General features: G+C 38.2%; 1 protein-coding gene across 1 annotated transcript in view; it reads right to left on the bottom strand.

Annotated features, from left to right (window-relative positions):
- Positions 1 to 15,769, bottom strand: part of LOC139938507 (neuronal acetylcholine receptor subunit alpha-3-like) — a 57,567-nt gene that overhangs the window by 28,007 nt on the left and 13,791 nt on the right. The window contains exon 2 of the mRNA XM_071934073.1: positions 4,341 to 4,480. Within this exon, the coding sequence (XP_071790174.1) occupies positions 4,341 to 4,480 (140 nt within the window). The remainder of the gene's footprint in view (positions 1 to 4,340; positions 4,481 to 15,769) is intronic.

Below are 15,769 nucleotides of genomic sequence, written 5' to 3'. Positions count from 1 at the left end.
GGGAAAACAACATAATCTAGATGCAAAGGCACTGGACACCTTTGGTAAATGTCAAAGACCAGTATTATCACTTGGTGTACTCCAAACATTTGCATAAAAAACAAATCTGTGACAATTTGGACTAAATTAGTCATCGAAGTTGCAAGAGAATAATGCAAAGAAAAAAAACATCAATTAAAAATGACAATGACATATTACGTCATTCGCTGATGATGTTGATCGTTTCAAGTACATGAAAGCGACGATGGCCTTGTGATCTTGAGAAAGGACATGACTTACATGTGTTTTAATAATGTTGTTGATTGTGTAATGAAGATGGCTAATTGGAAACAACGACAATGTCTTTCATTTCATTTAGACACGACAATGACGTACATGTCTTGGAGATATTGACTTAGGAGAACGCGTTAACTCTAAAGACACGATGACTATGACAATGGCGAGTGACAAAGACAAAGGCAATGGCTATGACAATGACGAGATGCTGGGTGATCTTGATGACAAAGATAATATAAGCTATGGCTATATGACAATGACAATTGTCAATAGGGGATGTAACGACCTTTATGCCAATCGTTTTTCATGCCATCTTTTCAGCCACAATTTATAATGTACTGTCAAACCAATAATACGCCAGCCAGTAACAACAAAAATATGGATTGAATTGTTCACGAAGATTAATTCATCAGAATTTAAATTGGGTGAATTAAGGGGAAATGTCGACCATATGGAATGAATCTGAAAATGAACAATATATAGCAAGCAGGTTGTTTGTTCATATGTAGGTGGTGGGGGAGGGGGAGGGGAGGGGGGGGGGGGGGCTGTTAATCAACAGCTACGATACTATTCAGCTCTGCGCGTCCCACACAATCTAATGCAACACCAAATCTATAAACCGCCCCGGGAGGACCGAAAAAAAAGAATTACAACACATACAACAACCCATGAATTAATGACAAAACCCGTGTGGAAGAAGTACATCATCGCTCGATGTTCCTTATGTTACATCCAGTGAAGAGGAGGGCCACCCCACCCCCCCCCCCCCCCCCACACACACACACCTTAAAGGGACAGCCGTCGATTTCACAAAACTCTTTCTAACTTGGGATTAATCTTGGGACTCAGGATCCGTTGACGTTAGGACGCTTTTATTAGACATCTAAAAGCATACACAAAGTTGTGCACCAAGGGTGTTCTTTCTTCCATTAAACTTCGATGACCAATAGAGTAAAAAAAAAAAAATATTTTATGCATATGCTGGGATTCACCAAGTGAGAAAACTGGCCTTGAATAATAACAAGTAAAAGACTTAAAAGTGTCTTGAAAGCCGAACACTATTTTGTGCAACTTTGATGACCAAATGAGTCACAATATGCACATAATTGCTACTTTTTGCATATGTTGGGATACACAGTTTAGAATACTGCTCTTTCACAACTACCAAAGGTGTCCAGTGGCCTTTAACAAGCTCTGTCACCCACGGGAAGCTTTCAGGTTTTGTTTACCTAACATCCAGCACGTGTCCGAGCCAACCGATCCGCGCAGAGGTAGTTTTAACTCAATAAGCACCTGCGAAAGCATATAATCATTGTGTAAAAGCGGAAATATAGCAAGGCCCTCAATCCCCCATCGAATTATTAAAACCCTCCAACTTTCTTAAGTCAAATAGGGAGGAACATTGAAACAAAACACCCCGGTTTGATGAGACGTATTTCCAATGGCCCTCTGGGTGTAACGTGCAGAAATCGGTTTTTCCTTCTTCTTTCGATGAGAAGTTTCGTTTTGTGAGAAATTACTCTGTCAAATCATGCCAAATAAAAGCATCTCAATTTAAAGGTCGTCCGGTTTGATATAATGAAGTCAACTTAATTCAGTTCACCTTAAACAGTTTCATTTTTATTTGCATTTTTTTTATTTTTTTTTAAATCTACAGTTTCAAATTGCCATTAACCTATAGTCCGAAAAAATATATCGAAACAGGATTTTAAAGCATTTTTTTGTGTGTTACCGTTGTCTCCTCTAAATTGTGAAAAGCATGCTCCACATCTTATGAAATACAATTTTTCTAGACTAACATTCCAAACTGGGTAAATTTCACTTTTTTGTTAGCAATTTATCGCACTTTTTGTCAGGTTCGAGTGTTAAGGGATAAACGAATCTGTCTCCTGTTTGAGCATAAAATGATAAACAAATATATCCCTTTTCATTGGGTTTATGCACACAATTCTTACTTTGCTTTTCCAGAAATATTTCAGGAAGAAAAACAGCACAATTTTAACATATTTTTTGAAAACAACTTCAAGAACAAAATGCTGTATATTACCCCCAAAAAATAGAAAAATTAAAACTTTTAGTTACAAATTAAAATGTTCTTAGTTCAATTATTCTAAATTGTTCTTCCAGTATGCATCTTCAACGCCTCATGTGTTAAAAGTAAACATAGGAATCTGACAAAGACAATGGTATAACAATCATTCAGGAGAAATTTGCGTGTATCATCTTTTCAATGCTAAGGATTATCTCTAAGTATCACCACTAATCCGTCTCCCTGGATTTACTCAAAATCAGTTTTGAGAAAATTCATAATGTATTTTTAAGATTGTACATAGACGGGGACAGGTGGAGAAACGTGCAATGATAATCCGTTAATTGCTTTAGAAGATCCTGAGTCACGAACCGGATTGTCACTTACTAATTCTTTTTACAAATTAACTTGCCATGTGTCAAGTAGGATTTGAAACTTTGCATGGTGGATATACGATATGGAAAGGTTTGCGGTAACACACTGAGTAATGACTATCTCTAATGAGTTGGGGTGGTTCTGAAAAGAACCGTTGGTTTCAACTCGACGTTTCGATGTCATGTGTCATAGGACACAAGGAATCCACCAATAACCTAGCCTTCTGTCAAGGCCCTCGTGACGCTTCACTGTAAAAAGTATCCGTATTTAAACGGACTCCGTAAAGTGAATTATTCTGTAAATTTCGCCGTTATTTTACGGGTTTTCCGTATATGCAAATATTAATTATGCTAATTAGCGTAATTACAATCAACCACGTTTGCCCAAACACCTACACATAATAAAGTACATGTAAGTACATATATTTAGTATCAGCCACAACCGTGTACACATGTACAAACCCACGTTAAGGGATTTTATATTTTACGGAATTAAAACAAAAGTTCCGGTAATTTTGCTGCCGGAAAAAGAAAAAAAAATCCGTATTCCTGCAGCAAAATTACACGGACAAAGTTTTTCATTCCGTAAAATATAAAATCCCTTAACGTGGGTTTGTACATGTGTACACGGTTGTGGCTGAAACTAAATATGTACTTACATGTACTTTATTATGTGTAGGTGTTTGGGCAAACGTGGTTGATTGTAATTACGCTAATTAGCATAATTAATATTTGAATATACGGAAAACCCGTAAAATAACGGCGAAATTTACGGAATAATTCTTTTTACGGAGTCCGTTAAAATACGGATACTTTTTACAGTGTTGGACAGGTTCGTATGAGCCGCGACAAGCCACGAAGGTTTGACAAAAGGCTACCAAGGACCATGGGCATGAACCACCATTTCTTGGTACCGTTCTTGATGCTCGTCCAAAGGATTTTTTGTAGTATTTAGCATTTTTGTTTTGCTCATCGACATTGGTCTTGATAACTAACTCAATTGAAGAGCCGTATTATTCCACTGTATTCCCATTTGGCAGTGTTTCTCTCACTATCTTTCACTTTCGTATAGACCCCTGTTCGAATCCCAGACCGAAGCCTCGCATGCGAATGTATTTCCAGTCTCCACTATTTCCCCGGGTTTCACCTATTATTTTGGGGTTTCCTCTCACCTCCTACTTATAAAACTGAACATTTCTTCACCATCAGGGCCTCCGGGTTTCACTGCACATCATGTTTTATGATCAAGAACATATTAAAGTTACAATACAAATTAACGGTATACCCACGTTGCGCGTGATGGGTCAACAAATAGCATTCTTTGACCTCTAGCCGAGGGCGCCCTTCTCAAATGACGTCATTTGCTTCAGGTCAATTCAAAGCACGCACTGGCCGGGACCCAATTTCATAAAGCTGAACATTATACTGCTGAAAAAATTCTTTGCTATGCGAAAAACCAGTCAGGCACCAGCCACAACAGTGTAAAATTAATATCATTTGGGCTGGTAACCTGATTCTGCTAAGCAATACTATTCTGTGTTGAGCACACTGGACACTGTACGGCAAAAGTTTAACGAGCCAGCACCTTTAAGCACCTCGTTCTTGGTAACACTCTCTGGGACGGATTATCTGTCATTTAATCGGATGATATAAAGGCTTACCACATCAATAATCTGGGAGATGGATAATCCCATGTAGACCTTGAGGGGTAAAGAGTCATTCTTGACCGGGCGGACTGAGAAGTTGTAATTCTCTATCAACATATTCAGGAGTTTGCTCTCCTCTGGTGAACCATCACACACTGCAAAGAAGAAAAAAATTAGAGGAAAATATGTAATGCCCTAATTTTATTAGTTATTATTCTTTTACTTTTCGTTGCAATCTGGCCAGTCATTTTTCCCTCTACATTTTTAAAAGAAAAAATTCAAACTGAAAAAATATTGGCCTAAATTAGTTCATACTGGACAAAATTACTTTTGAACTGACAAATTTCACGAACAGACAATAACTGAGTTTGAACGGTGCCGTTGTGGAAATGGTTCACGTCAATAGAGAGTATCTTTGATTTTTTTTTTGATTTTTTTTTCAAATCGTCCAATGATTTCATAATAGCCACTGTTGTAATGGTGGTAACATATATTTCCCGGTAGCTAGAAGCAGTTCAAATCCTATACTTTAGCAGCGGGTGCCTCAACGATTTAATAGATGTTAAATTTGCTTCGGGGGAAATTAAAGAGTATTTATTTTGGTTTTGAACTGTTTGAGGATGAAACCTCGATTTTTCATAATTTGCCGTTGTTGATGATCTCCCGTTCCCTGGAATATTTCTTCTGTCTAAGAAAACAACATGTCCGCTCGGTAACCATAGTAACCGTTACGCGCTTAAGGGTTAAGATCCTCTCAACCTCCTCTCACAAGGCTAAGATGACTGTGATCAATGGATGTTATGGTCAGGAAACCAATTGTGGAAAGATAAATTGGCGTTTAATATCCGCCAAGAATCTCCCGCCATGACAACCTTGGCTTTAACTTGGTACTCTTAAGGAGATATCACTCTGAAGTGTCATTAAAAGGCACTTGACACTATTGGTAATTGTCAAACACCAGTCTTCTCACTTGGTGTATCCCAACATATGCATAACAAACAATAAAAAACCTGTGAAAATTTGAACTCAATTGGTCATTGAGGTTGCAAGAGAACAATGAAAGGAAAAAACACGCTAATTGTGCACACATTTGTTTGCCTTCAGATGCCTTATAATATGCTTCAGGCCTGAAGTCTAACAGACAATTGAGTGAGAAATTACCTCATTCTCAAAAAACTACGTTACTCCAAAGTGAGCTGTTCTCAAAAATGTTTAATACCGTCATTGGCTCTCCAATGCTCAATACCAAGTATGTTTTTATGCTAACATTATTGTTCTGAGCAATAACCAATAGTGTCCAAAGCCTTTAAAGGCGGTGGACACTATTTGTAATTACTCAAAATAATTATCATCATAAAACCTTTCTTGAATACGAGTAACGGGAAGAGGTTGATAGTATAAAACATTGTGAGAAACAGCTCCCTCTGAAGTGACGTAGTTTTCGAGAAAAAAAAATAATTTTCCACGAAATTGTTTTCAAGACCTCAAGTTTAGAATTTGAGGTCTCGAAATCAAGCATCAGAAAGCACACAACTTCGTGTGACAAGGTTTTTTTTCTTTCATTAATATCTCGCAACTTCGACGACCGATTGAGCTCAAATTTTCACAGGTTTGTTATTTTATGTGTATGTTGAGATACACCAACTGTGAAGACTAGTCTTTGACAATTAGCAATAGTGTCCACTGGCTTTAAGGTGGTGCGAGGTTTAATTTGAAATGCAAGGCCACTTGATATAGTACAGCAAGGTGTAACCTGAAGTGACCTACTGACCACAGCTCTCTTATCATTTGACAGCTCGTCTTCAGAATTGACTTGGCCTTATTAATCCACATTTCAACAGGGCTGTTGGATACACACCGTGCTGGTGTTAACAGATCGGATGGCCACTCGTGCCAGTTTACTACTCTCTGACGAACCAATTACGAATTTGATAATTACCCGAAGTGCCAACGTTGCATTTTGAGATGATGTTGTGGAGGTATATTAAGTCCTTGGTGCAGTTTGTATGGATTTTGCAAAACTGCTTTGGCATATTTTTGAGCTCCTTGTTAATGAAGTTTATATAGTCTGCAAAACATTTGTTTTGCACAAAGAAACCTTCGTTTTCTAAGTAAAACAGTACAAAAAAATAAAATAAAAATAACTTAGGCCTAAACAATTTTTTTATGTTAGGACCTTTTGATCATTGCGTATATGAATTTGCCGTAAATGACCTTTAAGTTCTGAGCAGAGGTTGTGGTGAATCTCTACTGGTAATATTTATGTCCAGCCTCTCCCATTGTGGTGTCGTAAAGTTGTTGTTTATAATACACTAGTCAATTCTTTGTTCAACCCCCAAAATCGTTTATACACTTCTGTATTAATTTTTTTACAAACCTGTGAAAGTTTGAGCTCAATCGGTCATCGAACTTGCGAGATAATAATGAAAGAAAAAACACCCTTGTCACACGAAGTTGTGTGCGTTTAGATGGTTGATTTTGAGACCTCAAGTTCTAAATCTCAGGTCTCGAAATCAAATTCGTGGAAAATTACGTCTTTCTCTAAAACTATGGCACTTCAGAGGGAGCCGTTTCTCACAATGTTTTATACCATTAACCTCTCCTCATTTTACTCGTCACCAAGTAAGGATTTATGGCAATAATTATTTTGAGTAATTACCAATAGTGTCCACTGCCTTTAACTGTTGTACAAATTAACATAAAGCATCAACAACAGTGTCATAATAAATATGTTGTAAAACTGTGTGATATAACGCATTAAACTCCTTAGAAACATCTGAATCGAATATTACCCTGATCTAGGTATCCTGGGGCCTGACCTTTCATAGTAACCCAGAAATGGGTCAAAAAATGACGCAAAATCCTTGAAAAAATTCTGTTTGTTTTTAACCATAGGCCAGACCCATTGGGATCAGTATGATCCAGAATCTGTGTCACAATGACCCTGAAACGCCAAACTTGACGCAGGCTCCCATACAGCTAGAATTCCAATTTGTCAAAAGTTAAGTTCCTGGTTTGACCCAGGAATGGGACTCAATCCGGGTCAGTTCTGACCGGGAAGTTTGTTAGAGTCTACGGTATGGGGATTTAAACTTCCCACGTCCTTGAAATTTTACAGTTAACAAAGTGTTCATGAACTCCTGTCGAACCACTATCTGAACTATTTACACCGGGCTTATGCATATATATTATGGAAATCATCTCGCATGTTTATCGGTTCGCCTGTTTTATTGGCTCGTTCTTACTTCCCCTCTCAAAGTTTCACATACGTGTGACTAATTGAACTTCTTACGTGCTAGGTCAAGCTTATAATGGTATTACTTGGACTTGAAAGAAGGGTCTTCGAAGGCATTAACAAACACCCTTTATTACATTAAAGTAAACCCAGAGTATGAAGACCAGTCTACTGGACGGTGTACCCTAAGGGTATATGAATTAAATGACGCACATTATGGTTATTTTGGCTTTACGTGTGCATCATTAATGGGCTGAATTGGAATTGCATCATTTTACTTTAGTGTTAATAGTAGCATACACTGTGGAACCACTCTGGCTCTATCCTCTAAACGCGCTTTGCAAATTGACACACTTGGATTGTGTGTGTTGGGGAAATGCAATTTGCTTGGGAATTAAAACGAGTATCTTTTACATAAACTGTGGTAAGAGTGTTAAGAGAAAATATAAGCATGACCCGGGGCACTGTGGCTAGTATGGCTCTAATTTCCCATGCAAATGCGTTAAGATTAATTGTGACTATTACATTAGACGACAGGATACCAGACTACTATGCCCTACGGCAGTAGCTTATTGGTTGCGTGCTTTGATAAACTGTACAAACAACATGGCTATCTATAAATAGATCTTCGTTTTTGCTTGTATAAATACAATATGAGTTATAGCTTGTTTTCAAAAAGGCTTTTACAGCGGAGGGTTTTAATATTAAAGAGTTGTTGTACCAGTATAGCTTAGGAAATGCAATAATTAAAACTCAACATACTTTTTAAAGAAACAATGTCATATTACAGTGAAGCATTCTTTGGTATAGGTGTATACCCGTGTTTGTAGTGAGGAAACTTTCAGCAAAAGGTATATACAAACTTTGCATTGTGGTAATACAATCAAAGTGTCTTCCGATTCTTTTCAGAACCACTGCAACCCATTACAAAGATTGATGTACACTGTGGCAAACCTCATTTAAAGACAATGGACACTATTGGTAATTGTCAAAGATTAGCCTCCACAGTTGGTGTATCTCAACATATGCATAAAATAACAAACCTGTGAACATTTGAGCTCAATCGGTCGTCGAAAACACCCTTGTCACACGAAGTTGTGTGCTTTCAGATGCTTGATTTCGAGACCTCAAATTCTCAACTTGAGGTCTCAAAATCAAATTCGTGGAAAATAACTTCTTTCTCGAAAACTACATCACTTCAGAGGGAGCTGTTTCTCTCAATGTTTTATACTATCAACCTCTCCCCATTACTTGTAATCAAGAAAGGTTTTATGATGATAATTATGTTAAGTAATTACCAATAGTGTCCACTGCCTTTCACGGTAATTGATTTGATACTGACAGAATAGGAAGATCGCCAACACATCTCTTATAGAAAGTTCAGTTGGTAGAACGCAAGCATGTTAATACAGAGATCGTTGGTTCGAGTGGCCACTCTAGTAAATATTTCTTTGTTCAACCCAACCAAATTAACACGATGATGACTTACTGAATGGCTGAACTTTGATTTATTCTTCTATAATATCAAACAATATCATCCATTATTATTCAACGTGGCCCTTCTGATAAATACATAGGACACAGTGTTCTGAGACAGGTCATATTTTGTTGGTACCAAAGCTAACTCGACCCAAAGTTAAATCGTACCCAATACATTGTAGCCATGTCAACTCGTACCCAAGTCAACTCGTACCCAAATCAACTCTCACACAGGTTAACTCGTACCCTTATTATATTAGAGATCAATGCTTGATACCCAAGTGAACTTGGCCCAGGGTAACTCGTACTCAGACTCTCGTACCCAAGTCAACTCGTACTCAAGTCAACTCGACTCGAACCCGAGTCAACTCGTACCCGCCAACATACGTTGTATGCAGAGGAGAAGTATCCTTGCGGCGTGAATTTCCACGTGTGCATGACGATCTGTTAATGATGTTCGTCTCACTATCGTGACGATTACGAATTTGTTTTATGTATTTGATGTTCATCTTTTTCCTGCTCAAAAACAGACTGGATTTTAAACGTCAATAGGATTTTTCTCTTTCATTGTTTTGGAACATTGTTCTATGGTTTTATTTGGTGCAGCCCGTGGCTGCGTTATCATTTGTTCTGCAATAATAAACCACACCTACGCCAGTTTGGCATTGTAATATTTACAATACATCGAAACGAATACAAACCCTTTTTTGATTTGTTTGCAGTCAACTTACACCGAGTCTCCCCAGTGTATTATATAGACCTTTGATATAAAAACTAATAATGTTCACGTCAATCGCCTTAAGCGCGCGTGCCATTCTGTGAATCTCCCTGCCCCTTTGCAATTCTATAAATTAATTATATATTTGTTTCCCGTCCTTGAACCTTCCTTTGATTTCATCATCAGCAGAAGGGGGAAACCAATTTAATCAAATAAAATATGTAGACATCAGGGGTAGGTGGAGTGGAGACTAAGACCCTTTTCGAAATTAAGGCTTCGGCTTTGGATTGGGCTTCAGGCTCCGTCCTCTCGTCTGGAGCCCTGAGTGCCTATATACGCACATCACGCGCAGTTGTCAAAACAACCGCGGGGCCAAGCTAGCCTGAAGCCGAAGCCGAAGCCGTCGTTTCGAAAAGGGCATGAGTCTCCGTACCAATTTCAGCCGCTGGTCAGTGTTATTGGATTAGCTTTTCTAGATATCATAATTATGAATTGTTTATACCTCTGTAAGGCGGTCATGAGGGCAAGCTAACGCGCCTGTGGTATATTAAAACCTTCTTTCTGTCACAGATAATGTGAAGTTTATTGCCAGTTGTTTAGCTCTGAGTCTGATCTGAGTAAACGGTAATTCTTTGTTTGTTTGTATATTTTTGTAGTTCTTTTCTTAACGTCATTTGCACTGAAATCAAATTTTGTTTTATTTGTCATATTGAATAAACAATATGAAATAAGAATTACTTGAATTAAATAAAAAAAATATATACATAATCTACACGTAAGCCTACATTGAAAACTTTACCATTCATAATGTTTAAAAATTCACCGGTGGAAATTATAATAAAACTAATCATACAAATTATGCCTTGTGGGCCAGTGCTCAGTTAATTTATTAAAGAAATCAAATTAAATTATGACTAATTTATCAAACACCATTTTCAGTTGTTTTCTTTTTTCTTAAAAAAAAAAACAGATACAACTTGGGCCAGTTGACCTTGTTTCTGGGTAGGGTTTCTAAGTAAAAAAAAAAAAAAAAAAAAAAAGTAAAACTTTCCCCGAGGGTGACTTTATTAGAGCGACGGTCAAGGGTCTGGTGCTCGGACCACACCGGTATCCCCACGAGGCCAGTGTTGCCGCGGAGAGGGGAAACGCGACCGCTTTATCTTGCCACACACCGACCGGTGTGCAATCGCCAGCAAATCTCGCTGCCGTGCCCCCGGGCGTTTTTTAGACGGGATGCAATCTCGACGATGTAATATCAAGCTAAAAGGGCAAGAAGACCTTCCCCTCAAGCATAAAACATCCGATCTATCTAGGAGGACTGGAGTTGAAGAGAGATTTCATATAAGGAGTAGAAAATACTCTAATTGAAAAGTGCTCACATTTGGCTTTAGCGACGAGTAGATGGTTTTTACCGCCTTAGTAGCTGAGATAAAAAAGGTGAATATGTGTTTTTTATAAGCGGATTTGGATTTCGGGATTACTTTTTTCGATGTGTACCGCTCCGTCGACTGAAACATATGGAGAACTGAAGCAAGAATAGATATAGACTTCTTGAAGCATGGATGAATATGTTTTTGTCAGAGGATACAATGTTTCAGTTTGTATGGAAATGGAACAGTGGGTTTTATGAGGATACGTGCGGAGAATGAGGTCATGGATCTCCGCCTGCTTTATCTTATGATGTTGCCGACATTTCAGTCATGTTCCATGTATGATATGTAAATAATAGATGCCGTTTCACATTCTAACAAAAGGGACCAGACTATTGTGCCTCGATCCAGTCTCGGTTTTGTGACGTTGGTTTGAATCGGAAGGATAGGATACAATGGTCCTATGAGCAAAGATTAATCCTGAGAATTGAAATTGATAATGTAAAATAGCACAGTACATGCAGTAGTACAGTTTTAGACACTATTGGTAATTACTTAAAATATTTATCATCATAAAATCTTTCTTGATTACAAGTAATGAGGAGAGATAGATGGTATAAAACATTGTGAGAAACAGCTCCCTCTGAAGTGACGTAGTTTTCGAGAAAGAAGTAATTTCCACGAATTTGATTTCGAGACCTCAAGTTTAGAATTCGAGGTCTCGAAATCAAGCATCAGAAAGCACACAACTTCGTGTGACAAGGCTGTTTTTTTCTTTCATTATTATCTCGCAATTTCGACGACCGATTGAGCTCAAATTTTCACAGGTTTGTTATTTTATGCATATGTTCAGATACACCAAGTGAGAAGACTAGTCTTTGACAGTTACCAATAGGGTCCACTGCCTTTAAGTCTGCATCAAGTCGCAACTTTTCTCATTGTGCCCCCCCCCCGTACCTAAAATGCACTCACTGTATCAATCAGAGAAACTCGTATGCACATTCAAGAAGTGTATCAAAACTACCTATACCCAAACTAATGCGCTGCATTCTGTATGTTTTAGTGGCGCTATATACATTATGTATTGCAAAGTATGTATATTTATTAATGAGTGACATGCTGTTCAAATAAGCAGAGGCATGTATGGGGAACAGCCTCAGACATATAGACACAAACAATAAGCAAAGACAAAATAAATAGACTTGACAGTTATAGCATTTGGTATAATGACAAAAGAAACCTGCCTTAGAGTTGAACATAACTTATAGGTCTTGTCTCTCTATGTCCTACAGTCAGTGTAATTTGTCTGTCTCTTAGCTGGGTAAAGTCTCCAACGAACTCTGGATAAAAATGTAACACTGCTGTCGGCATTGTTAAAACACCTGCAGCCGATTTCACGAAACGCTAGGATCAATCCTAACTCGAGTTAGGACGAGTAACCCGTCCCAACTTAGGATGAGTTCAATGCGTCCTACGTATTTGGATACGGAACTGAACCCGTCCTAAGTCCTAAGATTATCCTAAGTTAGGAAGAGTTTGGTGAAATCGACGGCTGACTTGTTTATGGGTTTTTTAAGTACTACATAATGAGGTATCAATAGCCTATTCAACAACATGTGTGTATCTATACTTGCTAGGTAGTTAGTGTTCTGTTGAGAGCTTGTCTTGCTTTATATTTTACCACCGCGGAGTAGATTTTCGATTTGGGTTAGAAAATGGCAAAAGGTCAGGACTAGCATCTTTCTTGCTGGCAGTGACGCACTTCCGGCTTCAATGTTTGCATATGACTCAATACGCCTCTCTTAATACTTATGCATGACGTCATAATTCTTAGCCAAAATGAGGCTATGGGCACACGTTCCCCATCACTTGCAGTGGCTGCACCCATCGCCTCGTTTTGAGTTAGCATTGCGACGTACCTCATGCATAAATATTAAGAGAGGCGTATAACGGGCAACACACTCCGGAAGCTCGTATGTGAAGTGGCGCGTTGTTCAAATGTAATTTAGCCCCACGTGGAAACCCCAACATTCCACTCAACATGACATGTGTTCTCTAAGATTGTGACTTTGGAACGTTCTAGATTCAGATGCAGGTACGTATACATGACAATTGTAAAAGCTACCTGGACACGATTGGTAATTGTCAAAGTCCCACTTGGTGTATCCCAACATGCATCAAATAACAAACCTGTGAAAATGTGGGCCCCATTGGTAATCGAAGTTGCGAGAGAATAATCAAAGAAAAAATACTAATGTTCCACAAAACGTGTGTGTTTCATGACCGAGAGGCATGAAACCTTTCTCGGATTCAAATATTTTAGTGTGAACTCTTTCTCAAAAACTACGTTACCTCAGAGGGAGCCGTTTCTCACAATGTGCTAACTAACAACAGCTCTCCGTTGATCGTTACCAAGTAAGTTTTATGCTTATAATTATTTTGAGTATTTGCCAATGGTGTCAATGTCCATTGCCTTTAAACGTGAATAAAGATTGTTAGAACCAGCGGAAGAAACAACACCAATATGAGAAACTAAATCCGTTGCGGTGTATCCATATTGGGGATACCCCGCCCCCCCCCCCCCCCCCATACAGCAGTAAATTGAAACTCTATTGTGGACACAATTGGTAAATATTGACATAAAACCTTTCTGGGTGACGAGTAATGGGGAGAGGTTGATGGTATAAAACATTGTGAGAAACGGCTCCCTCTGAAGTGCCATAGTTTTCGAGAAAGAAGTAATTTTCCACGAATTTGATTTCGAGACCTCAAGTTTAGAACTTGAAGTCTCGAAATCAACCATCTAAACGCACACAACTTCGTGTGACAAGGGTTATTTCTCTTTCAATATTATCTCGCAACTTCGATGACCGATTGAGCTCAAATTTTCACAGGTCTGTTATTTTATGTATATGTTGAGATACACCAACTGTGAAGGCTAGTCTTTGACAATTACCAATAGTGTCTAGTGTCTTTAAAGAAACTGCCAGAAGTTTGTCCAGCCGTGGAATAAAACATATCTTCTATACCAGAGAATGATGGTATAAAACATTGTGAGAAACGGCTCCCTCTGAAGTGACGTAGTTTTCGAGAAAGAAGTAATTTTGAACGAATTTGATTTCCCAGACCTCAAGTTGAAAATTTGAGGTCTCGAAATCAAGCATCTTAAAGCACACAAGTTTGTAACAAGGGTGTTTTTTCTTTCATAGTTATCTCGAAACTCCGACGACCGATCGAGCTCAAATTTTCACAGGTTTGTTATTTTATGCATATGTTGAGATACACCAACTGTGAAGGCTAGTCTTTGACAATTACCAATAGTGTCCAGTGTCTTTAAAGAAACTGCCAGAGGTTTGTCCAGCCGTGGAATAAAACATATCTTCTATACCACCGCATTGATAGGGAACATGCAATGGGTAACAGCTGCTCTACTAAAATAACCCATACCGTACCTTATCTCGACTCATGGAAAGCAACTAAGAATAATAATCTTGTCACCATTCCTTTTACTCAACTCAAACTTCACCTCAAGTTTACGTTTGAGCGATTATAAAGCACCGGACTTGCCAACTTACGATAAAAATTCCCCCCACATGCAGTTTTCAATCAATCTAGCATTGGCAAAGTATGTCTCTTCAGATCAACCTTTCTGAAATATTGATGGGGGCCAAGACCAGCTGTCATTAGTGATGAATAAACCGTCCCCAGGTAGCTACCCACAACTGCATAAATGTGCCAGGAGATCGATCATATCTTGTTGATTCCGCTCAATACGGAAGCGCAAACGACACCTTTTCTTGATAACGCCATTGGCAATGCTTATATCGAGTTGAAGACTAATAAAGTACCAAGTATAAAACATACACATAAGACCGCCAAATAGTAATTGAGTTGATAAGGTTTTTCATTACGTCAGGTGGTAGCCTCTGTACATGTATGAGCCCGTACCATAACAGTTGTTAATATAATATTCATTTACAAACTGTCATATTTGTAATCCACAATAACTCATGTTCTAATCGTCCCCATAAGCACATGATTGTATATGTATTCAAACTAATTTTCGTATCTTCTTTAAAGACACTGGACACTATTGGTAATTGTCAAAGACCAGTCTTCTCACTTGGTTTATCTCAACACATGCATAAAGTAACAAACCTGTGAACATTTGAGATTGATCGGTCGTCGGAGTTTCGAGATAACTATGAAAGAAAAAAACACCCTTGTTACAAACAGTTGTGTGCTTTAAGATGCTTGATTTCGAGACCTCAAATTTTAAACTTGAGGTCTGGGAAATCAAATTCGTTCAAAATTACTTCTTTCTCGAAAACTACGTCACTTCAGAGGGAGCCGTTTCTCACAATGTTTTATACCATCATTCTCTGCCCATCATTACTCGTTACCAAGTGAGGTTTTATGCTGATAATTATTTTGAGTAATTACCAATAGTGTCCACTGCCTTTAAATGCACTAGACACATCCAGTAATATTGTCAAAGACCAATATTCTCCCTTGTGGATCCCAGCATATGTATTAAATAACAAAACGTTTTGACTCAATTGGTAATCGAATTTGAGAATTATGAAAGAAAAAAACAACCTTGTTTCACAAATTAATGTGTGCTTTCAAATATATAAAGAGG

Source organism: Asterias amurensis, chromosome 6 (genome assembly GCF_032118995.1).
Source record: "Asterias amurensis chromosome 6, ASM3211899v1".
Taxonomy (NCBI): domain Eukaryota; kingdom Metazoa; phylum Echinodermata; class Asteroidea; order Forcipulatida; family Asteriidae; genus Asterias; species Asterias amurensis.
The sequence above is the reverse complement of the archived record's forward strand: the minus strand, read 5'-3'. Positions and strand labels throughout refer to the sequence as shown.